The sequence below is a fragment of the Microtus pennsylvanicus genome, chromosome 4 (assembly GCF_037038515.1).
Source record: "Microtus pennsylvanicus isolate mMicPen1 chromosome 4, mMicPen1.hap1, whole genome shotgun sequence".
Classification (NCBI taxonomy): Eukaryota; Metazoa; Chordata; class Mammalia; order Rodentia; family Cricetidae; genus Microtus; species Microtus pennsylvanicus.
In genome coordinates, this window is record NC_134582.1 from 114,009,682 (window position 1) to 114,023,052 (window position 13,371).

General features: G+C 42.6%; 1 protein-coding gene across 3 annotated transcripts in view; it reads right to left on the reverse strand.

Moving 5' to 3' along the window:
• Heatr1 (HEAT repeat containing 1) overlaps positions 1 to 1,889 on the reverse strand; it is a 45,448-nt gene extending 43,559 nt beyond the window's left edge. Inside the window, exons 1-3 of one of the 3 annotated variants that reach the window (XM_075970206.1) lie at positions 1,771 to 1,889; positions 1,317 to 1,490; positions 628 to 844 (exon numbers count right to left, since the gene is read on the reverse strand). In XM_075970206.1, coding sequence (XP_075826321.1) covers positions 628 to 844; positions 1,317 to 1,458 — 359 coding nt within the window. In that variant the 5' untranslated portion in view covers positions 1,459 to 1,490; positions 1,771 to 1,889. Of the gene's footprint in view, positions 1 to 627; positions 845 to 1,316 lie in introns of all 3 variants that reach the window. The other 2 variants (XM_075970208.1, XM_075970207.1) reach the window with 2 other exon arrangements.
• Positions 1,890 to 13,371: the final 11,482 nt, after the last annotated feature.

A 13,371-nucleotide genomic window follows, 5' to 3' on the forward strand; every position in this document is an offset into this window, starting at 1 on the left:
AGCAAGTTCCAGGACAGACTCCAAAAGCTACAGAGAAACCCTGTCTCAAAAACCAAAAAAAGAAAAACTAATGAGGTTAGGTTTGGCCTGAGGGCACCCATAGTACTGAGACAGGAGCAAGAGTGCAAAGCCTTAATCTCAGGATTTGGGAGGCAAAAGGAGGCAGATTCGTGAGTCTGAAGTCATCCTGATTTACACAGTGAGTTCCACGCCAGCCAGGGCTACATAGAAAGACACATTCTGAAAAGAGAAAGAGAAAAAGAGAGAGAGAGAGAAGTTAAAAACCAGCTCAAGCTGTATGAGACCTTACCCTCAAAACAAAACTAGACAAGAGTGATGACATACGTCTTTAATCCCAACACTGGGGAGGAAAGGGACAGATATCTGAGTCTGAGGTAACCAGAGATACACAGTGAGACCCTGTCTCAAAAAACAAACACCACAAAACCCAAAAAGTCTAAACACAATAAATGGGACATTTTACTCGAGATCAGCATGTTTAATATAAGAACATGTTCACTTCACACTCTAGACATCACATTAATCTAAGTCAGCTCCAGCTAACAACACAGCTTTAACGAGTGTCTGCAACTCTCTAGTCCGTAAAAGATTAACGTGGTTAGCTACCTGTGAATCAACCACTCCAGGCACTTCTGTGCTGGCTTAAGCAGGAAATACGGAGACAAGTGAAGGAGAAACAGTGAAATGTTTTCATCCAGCTGTTTGTTCACTGCTTTGGTCTGAACGCTGCGCTCCAAGGTTTTTGCTAGCTGGCTGAACAATGGTGCTTCAAACTGTTCAAAGGCAGGGTCAATTCCAAGAAGCTCCTCCAGGCCAGTGCATCCTACAAGAAGAGTCACTTAGAACTAACTTCTACAGTTTCCTTACCCCTAAATCCAAGAACCGTATAATGTGTAATGCACTCTCAAACGCTGGGTTTTGGTTTTACATATAGGATATATCTGATCTCACTCAAAAGGAGGAAAGAAACTACTTCACACCAAGAACTCCATCCCGACCCCTCTTTCTAATCCTTGTTATAACTACCCTCAGTTCTGGAAGACTCCCTCCACACCCCAGTCATTTTCTCAATCTCCTTATTTTTCTTCCTTTTACGTATTAATTGCTTTGTAAAATTTCAGATTCCACTATTTATAAATACATTTAAGCATCTAGCAAGATTGCTTTTTTTCCCCTTAACAAGACAAATCAAGCAAGGACCTGCTCGGGGAGCAACAACGCAGAAGACAAGAAAACACAAAAAAAGCCCCCAAAACCATTGCTCCAGGAACTTTGCTGAGTGAAAGGTGGCTCACCGATGGCAAAGGCGGTGTCCCTGTCGATGGTGGCCGCTTCCTTGGGGTCAAACAACAGAGAGGCCACTTCATGTCTAGATAGGAGACTGGGATCAGTTTGAGGAAGGGCGAGTCGTTGGAGCTGCTGGGCTAAGGACGTCATCTTGCAAGGCAGTGGATGTCTCAAAACACGGGCTAAGAAATAAACATCGTGGAAAACTTCTGCGAAACTTCAAGCGGCTTAACCTGGCAGCACAGGTCTCATGAACTAGCAACACCGAGTTCCGTACCCTCGAGGACACAGAAACCCACCGCCCAGGCTCTCCAGAACCGGGGAGGCTCAATCACCTAAACAGCATTAACTACACCTCGGCAGCTCACGCTTTCCCCAGGCAAGGAACCACGGCTTCAAATCCCGCCCTGGCTCCCCGTCCCAAGTCACGGCCGCTCCTGGCTGCACCGTGCTCCTCCTCACCCTGAACTTGGGATATCTGCAGGACTGGATATCCAACAACTCCTCAGAGCAGCTCCCACATGGTGCCGGCTCTATCCCGGAACTCCAAAGCACGCCTCATAGGAACTTCCGGTTTCGCACTACGGCCAGAGAAGAGGGACATGTTTGTAGGAAACGCTATGTGCTAGCCCCGCCTCCCCGAGAGCTAAACCTACCTCGTGCTGGTCATTTAATCCCCCACCTACTTCCCCCTGCACGTGCCTGATCCTTGAGGCCCCGCCCTCGATCCCGCACCTCTTTGAAGCTCCGCCTTCCATCCCCGCCTCTTTCTAAGACCCCCATCTTTATCCTACGCCCTTTTTACTAAGCCACGCCCACAGCCCTACCCCTTCGAGCCCGTTCTGTCCAGAAAACCACGCCTCTAGGGCCCGCCCCTTTCGGAGCCCCGCCCCTTGGTACTACAGTTTGCTGCTCCGGGTCCCTGCTGTTTCGCCACGGTTTGTGTTCCCCTTAAGCTAAGGTCTGGCGTTAAGTCTGCACCGCCTTTTGGTGCTTAATCAGTAAGTGTAGTCAGCAGGTTTATTCACGAGATACTTATCCAGCCCGCTAAATGCTGAGGCGCGGAAAGCCGCGTGCGGAGTACAGGCCTCTGCACCACGCCTCCTGCTCCTCTGTAGGAACCTTCTCAAATTCCTCACCTGAGTTTGTCACACGCTAAACGGGGGCAAACCTGGGATGACCCCAGTGCAATCTGTTGAGTTGTAAATACTGAACCCTCGCTGCGCTCAGCTAGTGACAGCTTTATCACTTTTGCTTTGTCTGCATTCCTACGGGGTGGTATTTTTCTTATTCCTTTTTATTAGTATTTGAAATACGACTTTTTGGGGGGCGGTTTCTGAAACAGGGTTTCTTTGTGTTGCCCTGACTTTCCTGGAACTCGCTCTGTAGATCAGGCTGGCCTGCCTCTGCCGACTGAGTGCTGGGATTAAAAGCATGTGCCACCACCACCCAGCTTGAAAAAAACTATTTTCAATTTTAAAAAAAAAGTCTCCGGGAGGTGGCGGCGCACACCTTTTTTCAATTAAAACAAACAAAATGTCATCAGGCTGTGGAGGCAAGAGGCAGGCGGATTCTGTGAGTTCGAGGCCAGCCAGCTCTACAGAGTGAGTTCCAGGACATCCGGAGCTGTGCAGAGAAACCCTGTCTTGAAGAAGAGAGAGAGAGAGATATTAGAACACAAAATCGAATAATAATATTTATAGATAAAATAAAAGCAAACAAACCAGAATAGGACAAAAACAAAGAAACAGAAGAAAAAGAGCCAAAAGAAAAAAAGCTCAAGAAACATATAGACAGAGATACACCCACTCAGACACAGAAATCCTATAAAATTATAAAACCAAAACAAAAGACCTGGAAGGTAAAAAAAGAAGGGGGGAAGCACCCTGACAAAGCACTGTGAGACAACCCCCCCCCCCAACTGAGGTTATTTTGTGTTAGCCATCTACTGCTTGGATGTGTGGCCTGGCCTGAACAGTGGTTGGTGGGGGGCTTTGTTTGTCTGAACAGAAGAACCTCCTACACCAAACAGTGGTTCGTATAGAGAGTTAGACCCCATTGGAGAAAACTAATTATTTATTTGTGATTATCAATGGGAGTTAGCTTCTGGGTTGGGGAGGTTTGGGGGGATCTTGTGTCCTTCCTCTCTCCGTGCTGGGAGCCCATCTGGTCCAGACCTGTGCCTCCATTCCCTCTGGCTCCTTCTATCTTTTCACCTCCTTTTCTGCAGAGTTCCCTGAAGGGAAGGATTAGATGGAGACTGAGTTTAGGACTGAGTCTTCGAGATCTCTCACTTTCTACACATTGTCCAGCAATGGAGGAAGTTTCTCTGATGATGGCTGAGCAAGAACACTGATCTAAGTATGAAGAAATAATAACTTTAGGAGTCATTTTATTAATCTAGCTATATCTATGTATTTATGTGTGTATATAATATATTATGCATTATATTTTAATATTTAATATTAATATGCAATATATGTACGTCCTGGCCCTTATGGGGATCGAATCCATGATCTTGGAGTTATTAGCACCACACTCTAACCAACTGAGATAACCTATGCATAGCCCAGGTTGGCCTCAAACTTGTGATCCTCTTGCCTCCACCTCCTTCAACAAATACTACCAGCGTGCTCAAACAATAAATAAATAAATAAATAAATAAATAAATAAATAAATAAATAAAGAGCTGGGCAGTGGTGACACACACCTGTAATTCCAGCACTTGGGAGGCTGAGGAAGGTGGATCTCAGTGAATTCAAGGTCAACCTGAACAGCAAATTCCAGGACAGTCAGGACTGTTACACAGAGAAGCCCTGTCTCAAAAAACAAACAAACAAAAAACAATATATGTACACACACACACACACGACACACGGACAGTAGTAGTTGGTTTTCTCCTAGTTTTCTGGCCCATCTAGTCTCAGGTTCTTGGCTGCCTGAGAAGTGTCAGGTATGGGATTCATCTCATGGACAGCCCCTTAAATCAACCAGACATTAGTTGGTTACTTCCACAAGCTTTGTGACGCTATTGCCCCAGCATCTTACAAGCAGATCACCATTGTAGACTGAAGGGTTTGTAGCTGGGTTGGTGTTTACAGTTCTCCTCTGGTAGCATGCAGAGTACCTTCCAGTACTGCGAACACTAGCCAGTAGGGGTGAAGGCCCTAGGTAGGCACCAGCTCCACACCTCCATGCTCAACGAGATATGTAGATGTCTTCACCAATAGGGTCTTACTGTCAGTTTGTGGAGAGCAACCAATAACCTTGGCAATATTTTGGGTCATTTGGGGGTTCTTATAGGGCTGCTTTGGCCAATGACTTGATTAGATATAACCCATTCCTGGAATGGGTTCATTTGGTAACGAGATGTCCAGATGGCGCTATATCTCCCCCATTATTTGATGGTTCCATTCAGATCATCTTTATATATGTATATATTTTGGGAAGCTTCTACTGTTTAGGTTTCCATATAACCCTTCAAATGATCTTTAGTTTTAGCTATCCCTCCCTGTGTTTCCTCCCTCAACCCACTCTTCCCTCCCTTTCCCCTTTTGACTCCCTGTTCGAGTACCACCCCACCTCTATCCACCCATAACTATCTGTTCCATTTTCCCTTCATGGGGAGATCCAACACTCCTCCCTCGTCCCTTACTTTATACCTAACCCTTATGGTTGTATGGATGGTAGCCTGCATATTGAAAATTTAACAACTAACATCCACGTATAAGTGAATAGATGCCATTTTTGTCTTTGGGGTCACCTCAGGATAATTTTTTCAAGATTTCATTTTTTAACCACTGAGTAATACTCCATTGCGTAAATATACTGCATTCTCTTTATCCCATTCATCCACTAGAAAACATCTAGTCTGTTTTCAATTTCTGACTATTATGTATAGAGTAGCAATGAACAGGGTTGAGCAAGTGTCTCTGTAGTAGGATATAGAGTCCTTTGGGTATATGCCCCAAAGTGCTATTTTAGTTAGGGTTTCTATTGCTGTGAAGAGACACCATAACCACAGCAACTTTTATAAAGAAAACTGTTTCATTGGGGCTGACTTACAGTTCACAGGTTTAGTCCATTATCGTCATAGCAGGAAGCATGACAGCACACAGGCAGACATGGTGCTGGAGAGGTAGCATGAGCCAAGAGGCTCCAGGTTTGAACTCCCAGCACCAGCCCCCCAAATAATTTCCATGTAACCATCTACAAGTCATGATCAAAAGATTATTTATAGTCAAAGTATCTAAAATTTGAATGTTTGTATAAAATTATTAAATCTATTTTCACTTATTTACAAAGATTCTCTTTGTTGGTACTGGAGAGACGGCTCAGATACTCAGAGCGTATACTGCTTTTGCAGAGGACCTGAGTTTAGTTACCAGTGTCCTCCTCACAGGGCTTCCATCCACCAGCTCCAGGGTATCCAGCACCCTCCTCTGGTCGCCAAGACACCTGTAATCATGTGCACAACTCATATATTCACATAATTGAAATAAAAATTAAAGTTCTCTTTCTCTTAAGAAGTCAAATACAGATGATAGTGATAAAAAATTGAATAAAATTATTTAAGAAAACCTGAAGTTTTAGTCCTTGATAAATAATATCTTAGGAAATGTATCACAATGATAAATTATAATTTTGTTATTTAATGTTGAGCCATACGAATTGTTTAATATTGTTAAGTATTCTTTAGCTGCCGCATGCCATTGCTGGGAATGCTACTCTATTGTCTGAGTACATCCGCAGCCTAAGCTGGACATACATAGGGAGGTTGGGAACTGGATGTTTGAGACTTGTCAGAAATAATTTCCCACTGTGACAGAATCTGTTATGTTATGAAAGGAGGGGCGACTACTTCCCCAGTCCTTTCTTCTCACTAAGAGCTCTCATAGAGACCCTCCCTGCAGCCTGAAGCCATGTCCAGAAAAGCAGAAGCCTAGGGACAACCATCCTGTCTTCTATTGTGAGGACACAGGCGAAGAGCCCCTTCCAAGAAACATAAACACATACACTTTTATTTTTAAACTTTTATTTATGATTATGTGTGGGTAAGTGCATGTATGTGAGTGCACGTGCACACACGTGTGTGTGTGAGAGAGAGACAGAGAGAGATGTGGGATGCCATTCTGTATGCTGCAAATATGTTTTATTACCATTGGTTAATAAAGAATCTGATTTAGCCAATAGCCATGCAGAATAGAGCCATGTGGGGAATCCAAGCAGAGAGGGAGAAAAGAAGTCAGAGTCAGGAAGATGCCAGCAGTCACTGGGGAAGCATGATTTGAGGTAACAAGCCACAAGCCTCATGGTAAAATATAGGATAATAAAAATGAGTTAATTTAAATTGTAAGAGCTAGTTAATAATAAGCCTGAGCTAATAGGACAAATGATTTGTAATTAATATTAAGCCTCAGAGTGGTTATTTAGGAACTGTCTGGTGGGAGTTACATGTGTGTATATTGTGTGAGTGTATTATTGTGGGGTATTGTGTATATTGTGTGAGTGTATTATTGTGGGGTATTCACCAGAGAAGACTGCTCAGACATAGGCTTACGTGTGTGTATTGTGTGAGTGTATTATTGTGGGGTATTGTGTGTATTGTGTGAGTGTATTATTGTGGGGTATTGTGTGTATTGTGTGAGTGTATTATTGTGGGGTATTGTGTGTATTGTGTGAGTGTATTATTGTGGGGTATTGTGTGAGTGTATTATTGTGGGATATTCACCAGAGAAGACTGCTCAGACATAGGCTTACATGTGTGTGTATTGTGTGAGTGTATTATTGTGAGGTATTGTGTGTATTGTGTGAGTGTATTATTGTGGGGTATTGTGTGTATTGTGTGAGTGTATTATTGTGGGGTATTGTGTGAGTGTATTATTGTGGGGTATTGTGTATATTGTGTGAGTGTATTACTGTGGGGTATTGTGTATATTGTGTGAGTGTATTACTCTGGGGTATTCACCAGAGAAGACTGCTCAGACATAGGCTTACACCAGTAGAAAATCTGAATTAGCTGGCTGGTGACTACACTGGGTGTTCGGGCTCCCAGTGCAGCGCTAAGCCTTTCTTGGGGTGAGCTTTTAAGCACAAAAACCATGTTCTGGATTGACATACTTCAGTTAACAAGAACAGTTATCCAGAAGTGGAACTACAGAAGTTAAAAAGCTAGGTTAGTACATTAGAGATTCTCCCAGACCTCTATGGACTTTGATGGATTAGGTCTTTGTTTTAGTTGGCAGGTGGTGGTGTCTATGTGTTGAGTTTTATAGTCTGAATGGTACTACCATCATGATACTTCCATCAACTGTGCTAAAGTCTGGGGCCTGTTACATGGACGTGTGTGTGTGACGTGTGTGTGTGTTTGTGAGCCAGTATTTGCAAGTGCTGAGGAGACAGAACACAGGCTGTCAGGCTTGGCCTCAGACACATTTTTTACCTACTCAAGTTTATCTCTTGTTGAAAAAAGAAATTAGTTAGCCGGGCACCGCGACACACACCGGTAATCCAGAAGAGAAGGCAGAGGGTCGGGAGTTCAAGACCTCCCTCAGCTACACTGCAGGTTTACGGCCATGCTGGGCTTCATGAGACTATAACAAAGGAAAGGGAAAGAAATAGAAGGGAAGGGATGGGAGAAAAAGAGGAAGGAAGAGAAGGGAAAGAAGGGAAGAAGAAGAAAGATAGGGGAGGGGAGAGGGAGAGAGGAAGAGGAATATCATTAGCAAAGTAGACTCATTGTTACTGTGAGTCTGAGCACCTAGATAGTCTTGTCACTCAAATTTACTTTTTAGACTATTTTAAAACTAGTCGACAGGGATCTAGAACTTGAAAAAAGTGTTTTAAAATGGTAAAAATATAATTGTTCATATTTCAAAATATAATAGCATTAGAAGCAATAGAAAAAAGATATTAACAATAGAGCCCAGCGGTATCAATTTTAATAGCTCAGATCCCTTATTATTGTGGGACTTTTCTAATATAAATAAAATGAATTGAAAATGGAAAAGCCAAAGAAAATCCTTTCCCAAGGTTTGGAATATTTTACTTAAAACAAAACCAATCAAACAAACAAACAAAAAAAAAACCCTCACTGACTCTTATATAGCCCAGGCTGGCTTTGAATTCCTGATCCTCTTGCCTCCCCTTCCCAAGATCTGAGATTAAAAGCATTTTCAACAACACCCACATAAATATTTTACTTTTAAGACAGGTATTTTTAGTTTTGAGTTTGTTGTTTCTATTTTTAAGAAAAAGATTTGGAGCCGGGCGGTGGTGGCGCACGCCTTTAATCCCAGCACTTGGGAGGCAGAGGCAGGCGGATCTCTGTGAGTTCGAGACCAGCCTGGTCTACAGAGCTAGTTCCAGGACAGGCTCCAAAGCCACAGAGAAACCCTGTCTCAAAAAACCAAAAAAAAAAAAAAAAAGATTTGGAAATACACAATAGCAAGAAGTGCCAGTTATACCCCTGGAGACCAGCAGGTGGCACTAAAGCACCGTTCACGGCCCTTGTGTGTGGTCAGTAGACTCCCCAAGAAGCCTTGGTGAAAAGCAGCTGCTTTCAAATTAGAAATGTATATACTGTTGTCTAAATATTGACTCATTAACCCTGCACGTGTTGTAAAATTTATTAAAACAGTGCTCAGATGCCATTTAGGGAACTACAAAACTTAAAAACGTTTAGCTGTGCTTAGCTAGTGAAAATCATTCCGTCATCTGCTAAAAAAACTCATTCTTTTCTCTGCATCATGCTATGTTAACTTTTGTCGAATACGTGCAACTATAAATATTGATTGTCGATTAATTGAGTAAGACCAGAACTGACATAGATTTTAGAACTGTCAGCTAAGGATAATAAATGGTTTATTGTAAATATGTTTGATATCTTTTAAAAAGTTAAATACAGACTGGGTGATGGTGGCCCACGCCTTTAATCCCAGCACTCAGGAGGCAGAGGCAGCTGAATCTCTGAGTCAAGGCCAGTTTGATCTATAGAGTGAGTTCCCGGACAGCCAGGACTGTCACACAGAAAAAAACCCTATCTCAAAAAAACAAACAAACAAAAGAGTTAAATTCAGGGGGCCAAGGAGATGGCTTGGTGGATAAGAGTTTCTGCTGTGCATACATCATGAGGACTTGAGTCTAAATTCCGAGGACCTAAGTGAAAAAAGAAAGAGAGAAAAGCTGGGTGTGGCCTTGCATGCCTGTAAGCAGAACAGAGTCAGTGGAGGCAGGAGGATTGCTGGGGCTCGCTGGCTGCCAGCCTAGGTCCAGATTCAATTGAGAGAACCTGTTTCAAGGGGATAAGGCAGAGTGACAGAACAGGACACCGATGTCCTCCTCTGGCCTACACTCACACTAACAGGTGTGAAAGACATCCATCTTATGAACATATTGCATATACTAAACTAGACAAATTTTTAATTACTGGGTGGTGGTGGCACACCCATTTAATCTCAGCACTCTGGATGGAAGCAGGCAGATCTCTGATTTTGAGTTTACAGAGTGAGTTCCAGGACAGCCAGGGCTACACAGAGAAATCCTGTCTTGAAAAACCAGAAGAAGAAAAAAAAGAAAAAGTCGAAGTAATAAAATATAGAGAGTAATATTTATTAATTTATAATCATTTACTATTTAATAATATTAATCAAAGTAATATTACTTGTTCCTGACAAAGACATATTTAACACATAACCATAATGTGGTAAGGCATTACCACCCTTTAGGAAGCAATTTGGAAGCATGTGTCTGGAACTTGACATATGTGCATTCAACTAATGCACTAATTCTATTTTTGGAAGGCTTTAACAAGCCAACATTCCAGAGCCAGGGACAGACCATTAGCATCCTATTGTGTAGGATGGCAGATGTTTTAAATTAGAGGGGCTCGATAGAGAGAGGACTCAGTGGTGAAGAGCACTGGCTGCCTTTTCACAGAACCAGGGTTTGTTTCCCAGCACCCACATGGCAGCTCACAACCTTCTGTAACTCCAGTTCCAGGGGATCTGACACCCTCTTCTGGCCTTTTTGGGTACCAGGCATATAAGTGAAACATGGACATATATGCTCATACACGTACAATAAATAAAATTTAAAGATATAGTTGTATATTATTAAATATCAGTTGATAGAAGTACAAAATCTTTTCTTTCTTTTTCTTTTCTTTTTTTTTCTGAGACTGAGTCTCACAATGTAACCCCGACTGTCCTGGAACTGCCTATGTAGACCAGGCTGGCCTTGAACTCACAAAGACCCACCTGCTTCTGCCTCCCCAACTCCTGAGATTAAAGGTGCTTGAAACCTTTAAACAAAAGCAACCAAAGATATTTTTCTAATGTATCCATGCATGTCAATTTAACTTTTTGGATAGTGTCATATTTTTGTCTTAAATCAACTTCTGAGGTTTTATTTATTTATTTTTGTTGTTTTGAGACAGGGTTTCTCTGTGTAGCTTTAGAACCTGACCTGGAACTTGCTCTGTAGACCACTCTGACCTAGAACTCACAGAGATCTGCCTGCCTCTGCCTCCTGAGTGCTGAGATTAAAGGCATGCACCACCGCCTGGCTTTTTTTTTTGTTTTTAAGGTTTTAAAGCTTAATGTGCATAGTTTTTGTCCCATAAGTAACTCCATATAAATAACTTAGTGGAGACAATATGCCAGGACTTCCATAGTTCATGTTTGGGGTCACATCCTTGTAATGGCATTTCTTTAGATGGAGATCAGTTGTACCCTCTAAAGAAGGGTTTTAGTGCTGGGGGTCAGCTTTCTAGAGAAAGGAGCCAGGGAGTGAATGCAGTCCTGTTTAAGACACTGGGGGTGGGAAAACCTTAGTAGCAGAGTGCCTGGCTAGAATGTACAAAGGTATGGGTTTAGGTGTGTGTGTGTGTTAAATATTGGGAAATTTTTAATTCAGCATCTCAGAGGAGCTTTCTAACAACAACAACAACGACAATCCAGTATTGTACAGGCAAAAATTTTAAGCTTTTCTTTATTTATTTTGTACATATAGGTATATATATATATATTATGTAAGGTATCTGATGGCCTCAGGCCAGAGGAGGGCATCAGATCCCCTGGTGTGGAGTTCCAGTTGTGAACTACCATATAGGGGCTAGAAATTGAACCTGTGCCCTCTGGAAGAGCAACCAGTGCTCTTAACTGCTAGCCACCTTTCTAGCCCCCTCTATTTTTAATTATGTGTATGCATGTGGTATATCTGTGCATGCTTACATGCATGTGAGTGCTGGTACCCAAGTCCAGAGACAGCAGACCCTGCACTCAGGGAGCTGGAGTTACAAGCAACTACAAGCTGCTGCATGTTGATGCTGGGACTGAACTAGAATCCTCTGCAAGTGCAATGCCTGCTCATAACCTCTGAGCTGTCTTGCTAATAACTATTTTTTTGTAAATTGCCACTTAAGTGGGATGAGGTCGCACAAAGTTTTAATCCCAGCACTTGGGAGTCAGAGGCAGACAGATCTCTGAGTTCAAGGCCAGCGTAGGCTATATAATGAGATTCTGTCTCAAAAAAAAAAAGTAAATCAATAAATCCATTTTAAAAGAAGAATTTAAAGATTTTACAGCAATGTAAAGATTTTTATGAATATTAAAAAGATGTCAGAAAAGAGACCATGAAACAAAAACTGTTGCAGAGTCTAAAACAAACCTCCACGAGCCACAGAGGTCGCTCTCTGTGCTGTACTTGTAGAAGGCTCCCAATCAATCAACAGGCCTGTAAATCTAGATGGAAGAGCAGAGGCTAATGCCAGCAGGACCCATCAGTCAACATCACCTTCTCCTGGTTGGTTTTCCATCCTGATGTCATAATCTTTTCTTTTCCTTGGACGCTAACTGGAAGTTTGACCAGCATTAGCAGTGGGCCTGTATATCCAAACCTTGGCCAAAAGAGACGGCTTTGTGGGAACACTACTAAATAACATTTGTCACTGAGTCCCTTAATGAGGGTGGATTTTTTTTTTCTTTCTTTATCTTTTTTTTTTTTTTTTTTTTTGCGAGACAGGGTTTCTCTGTAACTTTGGTGCCTGTTCTGGAACTAGCTCTTGTAGGCCAGGCTGGCCTTGAACTCACAGAGACCTGCCTGCCTCTGCCTCCCGAGTGCTGGGATTGAAGACATGCACCATCACCACCCACCCCAGAAACCAGTTCTTTTTTCTTTTCTTTTTCTTTTTTCTTTTTGAGACAGAGCTTCATTTTGCCCAGGCTGTCTTCAAACTCACTGTGCAGCTGACACTGGTCTTGAACTCCTGACCTTACTTGCTCTACCTCTTAAGTATTGGCATCACAAGCCAGGTCTGGGCATTCGTTTACTTCTAATTTAACTCTTCCTGTACGTTAGCCCCTTTCTTTGAATCGTCTTTCGTCTATGGACCCAGCGTCTCGGAGCTCTTGCCTAGGAGTGTGACTGCAGCCCATTCCTCCTACAGCTGTGCTGTGCTTTTCCTCCGGCTGACTCCTGTCCTTTGCTCCTTTGTTTGGTTTGATGATGATTTTACTTCTTGGTACTGTTTAGTGATGGTATCTTTTTATGCATCTGAATCTGGCCTTAAACTCTCTATGTAAACCTAGGCTGTCCCTGAATTCATGATCTTCCTGCCTCAGCCACCCAAGTGCTAGGATTACAGGCATGTACCACCACTACCACCAAAAAGTGAGCCTTTATTGAGACATCGTTTACATATAAACATTGTGACAAGAATATCCAGATTGAAATTTTCCAGTTTGCTGTTTTCAGCAGCTCCTGAGTTATACCCATCTGCCTTGTGTATACATAGGTGAACTGGGCCTCTGGGTATCACTAGGTTGAATTGGTGTAGCCTTGCATCACGCTGTATGTAGGTCCATGACCCTTGGTGCATCTTTGACCTCTTTCTCATTTCTGCTGCCTTTCTCCTGCAATGTGAGCCATTATTAACAAGATATACTTCCACATCAAGACCTTTGCAGTTATTGTCCTCTCAACTCTATAGGCATTGCCCCATCCTGGTTAGCTTCAGCTGTCAACTTGACACAACCTAGAATTATCTGGGAAGGGAGCCTCAGT